Raw genomic sequence first — 15,219 nt, forward strand, 5'->3', positions numbered from 1 at the left:
AGGGACACAATGCTAATAACTGGGTTAGGATGGATTTATTCCATCCTGATGGTGCCAGAGCCCTTCCTGTGCCTTGGGAATGGCTCCTCCTCACGGCCTGCCCTCATCCCACCTCTCCTTTTCACTGCTGACGAGATTCCAGCTCCTGCCAAAAGCTCCAGCCCCCATTTCTGGCTGGCTCTGGCCCAGGCAAACACCTCCCTGCTCCTCAGTGAAACATTTCCTCACAGCCCTGCCTGCTCCTGCTGCCTGACATCCCCGTGGGGAGAGCCTGTGTGTGCTGACAAAAGCTGCTCCGTGGGTTTCCCTGGGTGGCTCCCACCTTTCTGCTCCCACCAGATGCCACCTTGTCAGAAATGGGAAGGTTTTTGCCACTGAGGCTGCTCGTAGCAGACCCCTCTTGCATGAATCCAGCCGTGGAGGGGCCCAGCACAGCTTTCCAAGGAAAAGGTTTCTGGTGCTGTTAGCACTGCAGGCCTTCTGCTTTCTTTTTTTTATTTATTTATATATTTTTAAAGTTGTATTTTTTTTGTATTTTGTATTTTTTCTCCCACTCTGGAGAGCCTCTGTGCTGATCCCAAAGACTGAATCCCCATTTCTCATGCACCAGCTGCTCAGCAAAAACTAAGTTCCCCCTGCCCAGGCACCCATCATGGTAACACCTGTCTCAGCATTAGCTGAAAATCATTCACATGGTGACACCCTGGGATCACCTAAGCCCAGGAGAACAATGATTTGGGAAGCAGAGAAAGAGCTGGATCCATTTACTTACATTCCCTTTAGTCAAACATCTTGTTTCCTGTCTGTTCTGGTTTAATTATCCCAGCAACATTTGATAAATTTTACTCCATGCCCATCTTCTCTGGAATAGCTTCCAGGTTTCTCTATAAAACACTCAGATTCAGGCCTTTTCCTATCTCATGCGCCAATAGTTAATTTTTGTACAGGTTTTTATTGATTGCTTTTCTTGGTTATTTTATTTTGCTGTTTTACGGCTGCTGTTAACATTTACTGGAGGAATTATTTTACGCTCTGCATGGAAGGACATCACTGCAGATATTTTGGCAACATGAATAGTGACTAAAATTTGGGGAGGGAGGTGTGGAATAAAAGGAGGAGGAGGAGGAGAGGAAAGGCAGCATAGGAGAGTGAGTAAATTACTTTTCCCTTTTGGTTCAATCCTAAGCACTGGTAGATGCCCTTTTTGTGGGGAGGGCAGCTCATTTGTGATACAGGTACAAATGGGCTCAATCAGAGAAGCAACCCCACAGGCACTTCCAATTCTTAGTGTGACACTGAAAACCTCCAATGTTTTCAGCAGCTGCTGATGGGATTTACTCTTTTTTTCTTTTTTTTCTTTTTCCTTTCCTTTTGCGTGAACACAGAAATTAAAATCACTTGAACGCTTTCACCGAGCAAGTCCTCGCCATCGTGCTTCATTCCTCCAGGGGCACTGGGAAATAGACTGAGAGCCTTTGCCAGCCTTAATGACGCCGTGATTCTGCTTTATGGGAGCTGTGTTCCCGCAGGAGAGGCGAGGGAAGGCAATCCCTGTGGAGCTCAGCAGCACCCACCACCTGTGGGCTTCCTCCAGCAGGAGCAGGTCGTTGCCTTGGCAAAAATGAAGGCACGGGGGTTTGTGCCATGAGGTTCCATCTGTGCTTTCTGAATCCCTTTCCAGGCAGAATCCTCCCTGCATCCTTGGCTGGGATTGATTATTGTGCACACAAGATGCACAGCTGTGCTGGTGGCTCCAAGCAGCAGCTCTGGCAGCTCCTGGGTGGGCTGATCCCAAGTGGTTTTCCTTCCCCAGGGGGTGGCTGCCAGCTAAGGAGCCCAGGAATATTCTGCAGAACATCTCTGTGCTTATTGCCTGTAGTGACTTCTAAAAAATGCAACCTCTGAATCCCAAGGGTTGACTTCTGCTTACTGTGGAGAACAGATGGAAACGATGCTTTTATTCAAGATTTCCATCAAAAGGCCCTTATTTTTGGTGATATATTGAGAGAAAATCTAGAAAACTGCAGCTGTAAAAAAGTGGGGTATTTAAAACAAACCAAAAAGGATGGTGCTGTCCTGAACCTCTGGGTGTCTGAACGCAATCCAGGCTTTTCTTGTGGTCTTGGGCACATCTTTCAATTTCCCAGACTCTTTGGTCTGACAACTTAAACAGAAAGCCTTTCAGGCCCTGCACTCTCTCCATGCATTTTGTACTGAACCTGCCTCCAGGCAAAAGGGAGAAAATGAGCAAAGAATCAGAACTTTCCTGCAGACACTAAAACTCCTCTCCCCAGCCAAGGTCCGCGAGCTCTGCCAGGTTCTCCAGCACTGCTCTGAAGTTTTCCTCTCCTGTTCCGACCTCTTGCAACTCCTGCTAAGGGAAAGTGCACTCCAGGGTCACTTTTGGAGTTAAAATGGTGTGATAGAGGGCAAGGGATTGGAAAAGTTGGAATTTCAGCCTTGTACGGTTTCCATCGTGTGAGGAAAGGTGGGAGGAAGGAAGGAGAAGTTTATGGGGTGAATGAACCATCAGGGATCTGTGTAGGGCAGGATGATCATGAGCAGAATCTACTGTTATTAAAGTGATGAAAGATAATTCTAGCTCCTCTAAAATAAATAATTTCCTAATAGTTCCACATGGATAAGCTTTGGAATCAGCGCGGCCTCAATATTTTGATTTGCACCCTCAAAATCCATAGGTTACTGCAGAAGTCTGTGCAACCTAACTTAAAATTTAATTTGTTTTTTCCTTGCAAGCTAAACACCAGGCTGCAATAATGGTGTGTGAGTCATATTGACTAGATATTAATCATTTTTTATTTTCTTCATTGAACCTGATCCCTATATGAGACAAAATACAGAATTATGTAATATCACAAGGAGCTAAGAATATGTGAACATTCAAAATACTACTACGACTACTACTAATGATAATAATAATAATAATAATGCCTTTATCTTTTCACTGGCTCTATTTTCTCAGTGGCTTTGATTTCTCCAAGACATTTATACAAGTACAGACCATAATTGTGCTAATAAAGAGGAAATTATACCGATCTATAATTAGAGTAATAAGGAGAAAGGTACAGCAGATCATAATTGAACCAATAAGGGGAAAATATAATCATGTTTAATGGCTTACATGAGTGTTAGTGTCTTCTGTATACTTAATAAATTGGCACCCATTTTCATGGTGTGTATCTGAAACAAGTTTCCTGATATTATCAAATTACCCTTCAGATCTATTGTTGGGCGCTTCTGCTGGTCCTGGAAGCCCCTGTGGGGTGAAGCCTTTTGGAATAATCAGAATATTAGCAGAATTTCAGATGGCTTTGACCATCAGCTGCAGTCATCTCTAACACTTCCTCCCTGTCCAGGTTTATTTAGGGTGTCCCTGGTTTGAATCCGTGGGTGCACAGGTGGGTGGTCTCATAGCAAGGGTGAGATCTGGGGACAGAAATACAGAAATGCTTGAGAGGTGCAACCCCTCGGGGTCACTGTGTTTGGGCATGAGAAGATGCTCTGCAAGCAGGATATGCTCCAAGGACAAGGCAATGATTTATTTCCTAATATTCACAGTAGAATAACGTGGCTGCAAGCCCCAGAGCCGAGCATCAGTAATTCCTTGCTGCTGCTGAGCTCCCACCTTCTGTGGGCTTTTTTTTAACCTGAAGATTTCACAGCTCGCAGCTTTGATGTGTTTCCCTGCGAGTCCTTGAGCTGCTAACTCCCCCCTTCCCAGCAATCTTCCCCCTGTCTGCAGTTTGACCTTTTGGAGCTTGTAGAGCTCGAGTTTACTTGTTTCCCTCGCAGCGTGGTGGTTTGCTCAGAGGTTGGAGCCAAGGTCAGGCAGATGCTCGGTGTGGAAATCCAGCCAGGGATCAGAGACAGAGCTGAGCCCTCCCAGGGGGGTTTGCCAAGGCTGAAGTTTAAAACAGCCTCCTCACATCTTCACAGAAGTGACATCAATTATAGTTTGGATAGAATTTGCTTATTGATTCCTTCTCAGCTGTTAAGAAAATCAGGATGTTTCCTGCTTTTACTGTGAGCATGTAAATATTTCCTCTGACATTCCCACTCTTGGTGTGTGACATCCTTTACCTTGAGGTGACACCTGCGAAGATTTTCAGCCAAGTTACCCAGTTATTCCGGTTATCCTGGATCCCAGGTGCTGGTTTTGAGCTGTGGATGACTTGGAAGGGCAGGACCAAAACTGGTGAACTGGACTCTCCATGCACAGAGAACACCCTGGGAGAGAGGCTCATGTTTTCCACCAGAAACATCTGAGATATGTATTTTTCCAAATATTTTTCTCCCTCAAAGATTTCTCAGCTCTGCTAAGTCCTGGAGATAAATAGAGAGAGAGAATTCACAAGAGCACGGAGGGACAGGAGAAGGGGGAATGGCTTTAAACCAAGAGAGGGGAGGTTTAGATGGGATAAAGGGGAGGAATTTTTCAGCTGTGTCTGCCCCTGGATCCCTGGGAATGTCCAAGGCCCGGCTGGATGGGGTTTGGAGCAGCCTGGGACAGTGGGAGGTGTCCCTGCCAGGGCAGGGGTGGCACTGGATGGGCTCTAAGGTTCCATGATTCCATGATTCCATGATTCTGTGATAATATAGAACGTGCGTGACTTAGGATATTGATAATACTTAGGTAACATCCTGAAGGGCAGTCAATAGTGAACTAAATCCTAACAAAATATTCTATTTTTATAGTACATATTTTTATGTATTTCCATAGATATTTTCATATGATACCTATTGTTTTCTATGCTTCTTAGACTAACAAATAGCAATTTTCCCTAGAGCTGAACTTTGCTTTCATTTCTTCAGACACTTGGACATTTCTTTGATCAAATTCCCTATATCAATGTGGCAATGATTTCACATCTACACATGAAATAACAAAAAAGACACTTTTATATTTTGTGGCCATTTTTAAGAACCTTGCCCTGAATAAAAAAAATGACATAACCTTATAAAACCTCATGAGGTAGATAGATATAGATATTTAAAAAAAGAAAAGCAAAAGCCATAAAAGAAAGGGTATAAATACATACACGTATGTAGGTGTACAGCACATATATATAAATATATATATATATATAAATACATATATATATAATATTTCACCTCCTTTTCTTCCACTCTCCCACAGGATCACTGAGAAAATGACAACTCTCCACACAATCACTGAGGGCATAAAATGTATTTAATCTCTAATTTTCGCACAGGTATTTTTAGCAAGCCAAGTAATAACTAAAAGAAGTGTTTCCTCTCACAGCACACAGTTGTGAAACTTTAATTTATATGTTAATTTTTTTAATTAAAGGGGAAAAAAAATATAGAATTTAGCTTAGTTTTCTTGAAAAGTACAACATAATAGTCTAACATTAATCTGAAGGACAACAGTGGAGGGTCTGACAGTTACCTGAAGACATCAAGGTAAGCCCAAGGCTGAAGTTGGAGTTTTTTGGTGCCTTGGAAACAGCCTGAGACAATGGATTCACTTATCCCAGGGTCACCTTGTCAGAAAACTCCACATTTTGCATTTAGTGCCTCGGAGCAGGAGGCTGCTCCGGGTGCCCTGGGCTCTCTGAAGAGGAGCAGGGAGGGGAAGGCACAGCCCTGGGAGCAAATGAAGGAAAAAAATGGACAAAGTTTGAAAACAGATGAAGCCAGAAGCGGCATTTTTAGTGTTTGAGTCTCCTGCTGCCTCTCCACCGCTCAAGGCAAAGAGGTTGAGAGCACAAGCATGGTCATAAGCATCTGAAATTTGCTTTAAAGTGGTCTCTAACAAGATTTGGGGGTTCTGATTCACCCCTCTGATGTCACAGGAATGAAGGAAGGTATCACCTGGCCACATCCCCAAATGGACCAAGGAAGCAGTGAAGAACACTGAGAACTGCCTCAGTCTGGGTAGCACAATTTAGTGTTTCCTGCACTTGAAAGCTTCTGATCAGCAAGAGTTGCCATCAGAAATAATTCTGAATTAATCCTATTTTGTTACTAAATATTTCTGTTGCACTGCTGAGTTAACAATCTGGGTTAAGAATTCTGAAATCCCACTGTACTGGACAGTTCTGCACTTCAAGTTTAGGGATTTTTCATAGAATTATGGAATCCTCAAAAAACCTGGGTTGAAAGGATCCTAAAAATCAGCCAGTTCCAACCCCTGCCACAGTGGTTTAGGTTTTGGGTGGGACATATTCTCTCCAGTGATCATATCCATACAAAATACCTGTGGAAGGTCTGATCCTAAAGGATGCAGTAAAATTACCAGGAGAAATGAAATAATCCTGCTTTCTTGAACTTTCCTCTGTTAAAACACTAATTCCCATGCTGGCTTTAAAAACCCCACTTGTAATCTCCATATTAAGGTCTATAAACTTCATCCTTAACTTTTTATTTCTGCTTTATTCCTGTTCTGTGTGTTGCCAAATATTGCTTTTGTGTAATTGAAACAGAGCTGTAGTTTGAGTATTAAACAGGGAAGGTAATTGTGTTTGGCTCTAAAGGGGGAAGCAAATGTGGACAGCAATAAAAAAAAGCTTAAATTATGGAAAAATTGGGGTTTTTTTGGTTTGGTTTTTTTTTGGAGCAGAGCTAGAGAGCAGATGCTGCTGGGGGACAGCAATCCCAGCTCCAAGGTGCGTCTCTCTGGTTCCATGGGGTGCCTCAGGGAAGGGGGATTGATAAGTTTGTAAGGATGGTGCATGGAAATTTTTTTCTTTTCTCCACCCCTCTGTTTTCATCTGTACCCCACAGAATTTTTGCATTTTAATGCAATGTTGTAGGACAGCTGTGGTTCAGCCTGGCTTTGCACCTGCAGCGAGGAATTCTGGTGGGAACAATGCACAGGAGCCTCGGGAAAAAGGAGGATATCAGGTGTGATTCCCTGTTTGGAGCTTCAGAATAGGGAGCAAGCAGCATGTGGCACCACATGGGTCCCATTTTTAACCCTAAAATCAGAAGGGCACAATGCAGATCTGTGCCATGGCCTGGATGGGCAGGAGCCAAGTGATGCAGCTGGTGCCAGTTGTTGGCATGTCCAGGCAGGGCACATTCCTGTTTTATCTGCCACAGCTGCTAAAACCAAAAATAAATACTTATTTACAATGAAAATCTGAGATTTGAGTACAGCAAAAAAAAAAAAAAAAAAAAAAGTTACAGGTGAGAGAGTGCTCTAAGCAGGACGAAAGAGAGGCATGAATTATTATATTTACATTTCTATTTACTCTTATAAAATAGGTGCCCCAGGCACGGAAGAAGTCCCTGCGTTCCCCCAGCCCTGTGGCTGGTTTTGCCCAGCCTGGGGTAGTCCCTGGAGCATTTCCAGGGCTGCTCTGGGAGCAGATGTGGGATGGGAGGCAGAGGCTGCCTGCAGATCAAGTGGCTGCTGCCAACTCTCGCGAGCTCCATGTCAGAAAGAGTTGATTATAATGTCAGCACTGGCCAATTTACAGGCTTAAAGCAGCAGCTGCATCACTGCATTTCCCCCCAGGGATCCCAAGATCCCCACTCTTAAAAACTTTGTAGTTTCTTGTAATAGAAGCGGGGTAAGTGATTCTCTCTTTGCACGTCTCTGCCTGCCAGGATAATTTGCGGTTCAGCTTGATTTGCGCGGGGATTGGGATCTCTGGGAATGCTCTGCTCTGCCCATTTGTTGCTCTCCGGGGGAAGCTCTGCAAATGGAACGAGTGAGCAGCGTGTGTAGCAGAGCCTGGCATTATTCAAGGGATCCTGGGCTAAGTAAATTAAGCTGAGCTAGAAATCACTTATTAATTCAACCATCTTTCCTATTTAAATAGCGATTATGTAGTCCGGTGTATAGATTTTCTTTTGGCTGGGTAAAGATTTGCAAGGGGAAGGAAACAGGCATTGAAATAAATAGTGTTCCCTCGCTGAATAAGAATGCAAAAGTAGAGTCTGTTTAACTTTTGCTGGGGGAAACTACTACAGCAGCAGCTTTTTAAAATGTGCAAACACACTGAGTGATAGAACTCTGCTGGGTTGGTGTTGATGAGCTAAAGCAATCTTCTGACCCTTTTACTCGCGTTGTAATCATCGAGTAATGTTTGTTTTGCTCGGTGTGCTTTACGCTGCTGAGCTGGGTTTCAAGCGGCATTAAAATCCTTATTAAATGTAATATTTGCCAGGCATTCAAGGTGTAATAATCATCCTCTGTCACTTGTTACTTTTGTTAATATTAGCAGAGTGACCTGAGAGTAGATGAGTCCTCTCATTCAGCACAAAAGTTCTGTGTTTTTCAAGCTTGATCCAACTTTTTTCTCTGAAAAGCCAAAGCTAATTTAAAAGGTATGGAACTGAATTTTTTTGTTTTTTTTTCTCACCAATATTATGGTCTAAAGCTATTGCCTCTACATTTTGCAATGCTACACTGTACTCCTCCTGTCTCTTTTTAATTAACAGGAAAGTGCATGAGAATAATTAATTTTAATTAATATTAAGATGGATTAATCTTGAGGAACTTTAAAGTCTCTTGTTTTTCTTAGCATCGTTTTCTTTTCATAATGACAATATTGTAAATATCTTATTATTTCTAGCTTGTTGTGGTTTGGTCATGATCAAATTCAGTGAGGGAAGAGTGTCACAACCACAGACTTAGAGAAATAACTTCTCCCATCTCATAGCATTACTGGGTGCTCCAAAACCCTCCTCCACCCCTTCTCCATCATTATCCTTCTCCCAGCTCCAGTGGCTTTTCAGGATTTTGCGTTTGGTTTTGCAGAGGGGCTGAGAAAAGCCCTGGAATGCTCAAAACAAATGATTTTTTTAAGCACAGATTTACAGAGCAAACCAAATCATTCTTCTCACCTCTCCTTCCATCGCGTCTCTTAAATCTTCTTGAGAAAGTTTTAAAATGAAACGTGCTTTGTTAAAAATATAATCCCAAGTCTGTGTTGGTTTAGCAGGCTGGAAATATTCAGCAAACTGGGTAAGTTATGCCCATTTCTCTCAAAGAGAGTGGGGTTTGGGCATGTTTCAGGTTACTGGGGTAAATGCAGGCTCTGGTTTTGGGCTCTGTGGAGGTTTGGGTGGGATATGAGGAAAGGTTCTTCCCCCAGAGGTGCTGGCCCTGCCCAGGCTCCCCAGGGAATGGCACCGAGGCTGCCAGAGCTCCCAGGAGTGTTTGGACAGAATTCCTAGGGATGCACAGGCTGGGATTGTTGGGGTGTGTGTGCAGGGCCAGGGCTTGGACTGGATGACCTTTTAAAATCAGAATATTCCGTGATTCTACGTCTGGCACAGGGAGAGGGGAGCCAAAAACTAGTGAATGTGTGACTGAGCCTCCTGCCAGTGCCAGGGTGAGTTGTGCTGACCCAAACTCCCTGGGAACTGACAAATCCCATCTCTAATATTTAACGAAAAAGGGACAATTGCAGGTTTCTGTCCATCCAGCTGAAGACTTGGTGGAATGCAAGGCCAGCTCTGAAATCTATCGTCCCCATTCGCCACCTCATCTATTTTATTTCAACAAAACAACCAGAGCCTAAATGTTTATATTTTCTAAAATTTTTCCATTTTCTGTCTGTTTAGACGAATGCTAAAAATATTGTCCCTGAAGATTCCTCCCTGCTCCTTTGATGCTGTCTCAAGGTTAGGAATCCCTTTGCACAAAATCTTCCCTTGCTCCCCTCTGCTGCATTTTCTTTCCAAGAACAGGCAAACAAGCAAGAAGAGCTCAAATTAGGCCACAGCTGTATTTTCCAGAGAAATTATCCTCATTCCTTTTAAGGACATGAGTGCTCCTCATTAACAAAGAATGGCCTGTTTAAAGGGACAGGACAGAGCCCTCGATGTGTGACAGGGAAACAGGCAAAAAAAAAAAAAAAAAAAAAAAGAAAGAAGCTTTGTTGAGCATTTTTGGATATGTAAACCATACAAATGGATTTATGCAAATAGGCTTTTTGTGAATTTTCGGTTTCAAGGGGATAGTGCTGAGGTTTTATTTGAAAAGGTTGGGGTAAATAAGATTATTAGGGGGCTTAAATGTGATACATAATCAACATTTATACACTTAGCTTTAAGGTAATACTGATTATCACTTGGAAAAGTCCTCAGGAAGAACTTTTATTATTAAACATTATCTTCATATATTCAAAAATCCTTGACATTTTAGAATTTTAATATTAATTCTAAATAGTAGAAGTATGACTGCTTCAGGACTCTGCTGGTTGCAAGATGCTCTAGAAAAACAATATCTTGGAAGAAATTATTCATTTAGGTTTTGGTTGGTGGGTAAATCATCTGCAGTAGTCAGAGCCTGCTTGTATGATTTCATCTCTCCTGGTTTGTCTTCCTCAGCTCTGCAGTATTTTGCAAGAGAATTTTTCTGAAGTGCTGACCAAATACTAAATACTGAACACAATCTTTGCAGCACAAATAAACAACAGGAACTTACAGTTGAAAACTTCTGTGCTTTGTGTAGCAGCACCTTCTTCTTTTCCGTGCCCCTGGGATGTCCAACACTCTTATTTAGCAGACCATTGTGGTACCAGTACATTGCAACACTAATTCTGAATTTACTTTTTCATCCTGTGTTTCAGGCATCATGATTTGGACAAATGGTCCAAGTCTCTCTGCCAGATTCCTGATGGGGTTCCTTCTCCTGTCCATGTTCACCAGGAAGGTGGTGCCTGAAGAGATCATTGCAACCAAGAATGGCAAAGTCAGAGGGACCAGCCTGCAGGTGCTGGGGGGGACAGTCACGGCTTTCCTGGGAATCCCTTACGGGCAGCCCCCCATCGGGAGGCTGCGCTTCCAAAAGCCAGAACCTCGGGAGAAGTGGGAAGGTGTTTGGGATGCCACCAAACACGCCAGCTCCTGTTTCCAGCCCATAGACACAGCTTACCCGGGGTTTGCTGGGTCAGAGATGTGGAACCCAAAAACCAGCCTGAGTGAGGACTGTTTGTACCTGAATGTATGGATTCCTTCTCCCAAGCCCAAGAACGCCACTGTCATGGTGTGGATTTATGGCGGTGGATTCGAGTCTGGCTCCACTTCCCTGCCTGTCTACGACGGGAAGTTTCTGGCCAGGGTGGAAAGAGTGGTCGTGGTTTCCATGAACTACAGGACTGGTGCTCTGGGGTTTCTGTCCTTGCCAGGAAACCAGAAAGCTCCTGGAAATGCAGGCTTGTTTGATCAAAGGCTGGCACTTCAGTGGGTCCAGGAGAACATAGCAGCCTTCGGAGGCAATCCCAAGAGCGTGACTCTGTTTGGAGAGAGCGCCGGCTCGGCCTCTGTCAGCTATCACCTCCTTTCTCCTGAAAGCCACCCTTTATTCACCAGGGCCATCCTGCAGAGTGGGTCTGCAAATGCCCCCTGGGCTGCAATTACATCCTCTGAGGCCAGGAACAGAGCAGTGGCTTTGGCCAAACAGCTCCAGTGTCCCACCAGCAACGAGTCAGAGCTCATTCTCTGCCTCCAAGACAAGGACCCGAAGGAAATACTGGAAAATGAAAATGTTGTCATTCCAAATCGTTCTCTTTTACAACTATATTTCTGTCCGAGCGTGGATGGCGATTTTCTGGCCGACATGCCAGAAGCACTGATGGAGAATGGTCATTTCAAACAGACCCAGATCTTGGTGGGTGTCAATAAAGATGAAGGGTTATGGTTTCTGGCATACGGAGTACCTGGCCTCGACAAGGATAGCGATGGCTTGATCAATAAAACCCAGTTTGAAGCAGCTTTAAGTCTGGCCTTCCCAGGGGTGAGCAAACTTGCCATAGAATCCATCAGCTTCCACTACACGGACTGGGAAAACGTGGGAAAGCCGGAGCACTACCGGGATGCCATCGATGACGTTGTCGGGGATTACCACATCATCTGTCCCGTGGTGGAATTCGCCACCAGCTTCGCCCAGCTGGGCCACCACACCTTCTTTTATTTCTTTGAGCATCGCTCCTCCAAGCTGCCCTGGCCGGAGTGGATGGGGGTCCTGCACGGCTACGAGATCGAGTTTGTGTTCGGGCTGCCCCTGGAGAGGAGAGCGAATTACACCAAGGCTGAGGAGCTCCTGAGCCGCTCCATGATGAGATACTGGGCAAGTTTTGCCAAAACTGGGTAAGTTTGCTCTGGAAGGTTGGTTGGTTGGTTGGTTGGTTGGTTGGTTGGTTGGTTGGTTGGTTGGTTGGTTGGTTGGTTTGTTGGCTGGTTGGTTGGTTGGTTGGTAGGCTGGTTAGTTGGTTAGTTGGTTAGTTGGTTGGTTGGTTGGTTGGTTGGTTGGTTGATTGGTTTGGTTGGTTGGTTGATTGGTTGGTTGGTTGGTTGGTGGGTTGGTTGGTTTGTTGGTTGGTTGGCTGGTTAGTTGGTTGGTTGGTTGGTTGGTTGGTTGGTTGGCTGGTTAGTTGGTTGGTTGGTTGGGTTGGTTGGTTGGTTGGTTGGTTGGTTGGTTGGTTGGTTGGTTGGCTGGTTAGTTGGTTGGTTGGTTGGTTAGTTGGTTGGTTGGTTGGTTGGTTGGTTGGTTGGTTGGTTGGCTGGTTAGTTGGTTGGTTGGTTGGTTAGTTGGTTGGTTGGTTGGTTGGTTGGTTGGCTGTTTGGTTGGCTGGTTGGTTGGTTGGTTGGTTGGGTTGGTTGGTGGGTTGGTTGGTGGGTTGGTTGGTTGGCTGGTTGGTTGGCTGGTTAGTTGGTTGGTTGGTTGGTTAGTTGGTTGGTTGGTTGGTTGGTGGGTTGGCTGGTTGGTTGGCTGGTTGGTTGGCTGGTTAGTTGGTTGGTTGGTTGGTTGGTTAGTTGGTTGGTTGGTTGCTTGGTAGGTTGGTTGGTTGGTTGGATGTTGTTTCACCAGGGTAAAAGGTTGAGTGCTGCTTTGGAGCCTGACTGGAATGATGGAAACAGATTAATTGTTCAGTTATCCAGAATTCCTGATTTAGTTCTGACAAAAGCACTGTTTTAATACAATAAGCTGTTGAGGTGTTGCTCCCTGTACTCGACAAGCTCAAGGCAACAATGTTTATCCACCCATAAAAGCAAACACAAAACATTTCTTTGCCAGGGCAGCGGCTGTTCCAAAGGCAGGTAATGGTTTTGAGTGTTAGAAACAAAATATTTCAAACACTAGAAAAGACTTCCAGCAGTAGAAACAGGAGGAAAAAAAAACCAGTTTCCTGGAGGATGTGATTTTCTCGGAACATTCAGGTGTATAACAGGGAGGTGTGTTATGTTCACATGATGAAGAGGCTGGGATTTCAGAAAGCCTCTCCTCCCTGTGTGCTGTGAGTGCAAGCCCATGACAAATCACTCTCCAATCCCAATCCACTCATCTTGAAGTGAAATATGGCCCAGCCTGAACAGGGAGAAAATAGGAGTATTCCATGTGGGTGTTTGGAATGGATTGAATCCAACCCCTCTCCAGCTGGAGTCGGGGGAAGTGAGGCAGCCCTTGCTCCTCTCAGCAGGGCTGGGGGCTCTCAAGGAGATACTCAGTTTGAAATGAAAATATTTCAGGGCAATAACAAAAACAGCCCCCACCACAATAATCATGTAGGATCAGTCCCAAGCCTGATGGGAAGAGGAGGAATCTTTTTCCAGAAGTTTAGCTTGTGCTCTCTACTGAGAAAATTATATATACAAAACTTAGTGCCTTGGAGAACATACAACCAAACAGTCATTTCACACTCTAAAAACATTTATTTAACTTTAATGTCAAAATCCTGCGTTAATTCTGTTTCTAAGGTGGACCTGTTGTTTGATTTGTCAAGGATATATAGATTTGTAAAGGATGAAATCAACATTGGAACAGGATCTAATTAATTTTTTTAATAGATTAGAAACCAGAGGGGACCACTGTGCTCATTTAGTCCGCCCAACCTTGTACATAACACAAAACACAGGTAGGAGTGAAGTGCTCCCACTGATTAAAAATGTTTCCACTGATTAAAAATCCAGAACAAACATTATTAGGTTGTTTTAAATCTTAATGCTGCTTGAAATGTTACATTATAAAAGTAAGACTTTCTAGACCGAATTTGCCTATTCTAACTCTACATTCTCCAGGTTTCACATTTTGTTTGACAATTTTTAAGATTCACTTTATGGTTTTTGTTCCATATAAAGGTTGATTATTAAGGATCTATTAAAATAATCCTTAATGTTTTCTTTTTTAATTGTTTGTTGAACAAACAGATCATGCCCTTGAGACTTGCACTAATGTGCTCTTTCTCAAATAACAACTCTCCACCTTTAAAGCTGTGATTCATCCACACCTTGTTGGAACTTTCCCTGACAGAATTAAACACTGTCATCCCCACGGAGTTGTAATTCCAGGTGTCACCTCTCCCTTCCAGCTCAGCCTGATTTTCCTCTTTTATCCATCCAAGACAAGCTCTCCTTGTGCTCCGTGGTGTTACCTTTGTCATTTGTCAAAGGCTCCACCATCCATCCCAAACCCACACTCCCAGCCCTGTGCTTCCCCTTCACCTCATCCTCCAGGGTGAACTCACTGGTTATTTTTATGTGCATCCCTTTTTTAGCAGATTTACTTATCAATGGGTGTGATTGATTGATTGATTGATTGATTGATTGATTGATTGATTGCCTTGATTTGTAGGAGGATTAATTACCTTAACAACTCCCATCCCCATTATATGCTGGGGCTCGTAATATTTCTCTTACCAGAAGAGATGAGCATATCACAGCTCAGAAAATAACTGTACCAATAGCTGTACTCATCACTGCCTAGTGCTTTCACACAGCTTTAATTACTGCAAAATTGAATTTAAAATTGAATCCACGAGCTCTTCCTGCCTCCCTCTCTGCTCAGAGCCCGAGCACACCCCTCTGTGTGAGTGTGGTGGGGAGTGCTGTGATGCAGAGCAAAGCTTCCAGTGGGGCTCAGAGTCTGGAACTGAGCTGTGAGCTTGATTATCAATGCCAAAAATGCATCTGATGGGTTCCCAAGATGAATTCTGACGTTGGGAAAGGCTTGGGAACCCTTCCTGCAGCATGAAGGAGTGCTGTGGCACCGTTCCTTTGGGGCTGGTGTCATCAGGCCCTCGGTGGAGAGCAAAGTGAGTGAAAAGTTCCTCATTCCAAGCTGCAGCTCCCCATCCTGCCCTAAAGGAACTCGCAGCCAGGATCTCCCACCAGAAACAGCACACCCTGCCACCAAACAGAACAATCTCTTCCTGGAAAAAGAGAAATTCAGATCTATATTTGATTTTGCAGGTTGATATTTACATTTCTTTGAACTATTGG

The 15,219-nt window shown here is 44.0% G+C and overlaps 1 protein-coding gene across 2 annotated transcripts in view; it reads left to right on the forward strand.

The window, feature by feature from the left end:
- Positions 1-15,219, forward strand: part of BCHE (butyrylcholinesterase) — a 45,619-nt gene that overhangs the window by 9,802 nt on the left and 20,598 nt on the right. The window contains exons 1-2 of one of the 2 annotated variants that reach the window (XM_058844472.1): positions 7,661-7,752; positions 10,572-12,090. In XM_058844472.1, the coding sequence (XP_058700455.1) occupies positions 7,692-7,752; positions 10,572-12,090 (1,580 nt within the window). In that variant the 5' untranslated portion in view covers positions 7,661-7,691. Of the gene's footprint in view, positions 1-7,660; positions 7,753-10,571; positions 12,091-15,219 lie in introns of those variants that run through there. The other variant, XM_058844473.1, reaches the window with a different exon arrangement.

The sequence above is a fragment of the Poecile atricapillus genome, chromosome 8 (genome assembly GCF_030490865.1).
Source record: "Poecile atricapillus isolate bPoeAtr1 chromosome 8, bPoeAtr1.hap1, whole genome shotgun sequence".
Taxonomy (NCBI): Eukaryota; Metazoa; Chordata; class Aves; order Passeriformes; family Paridae; genus Poecile; species Poecile atricapillus.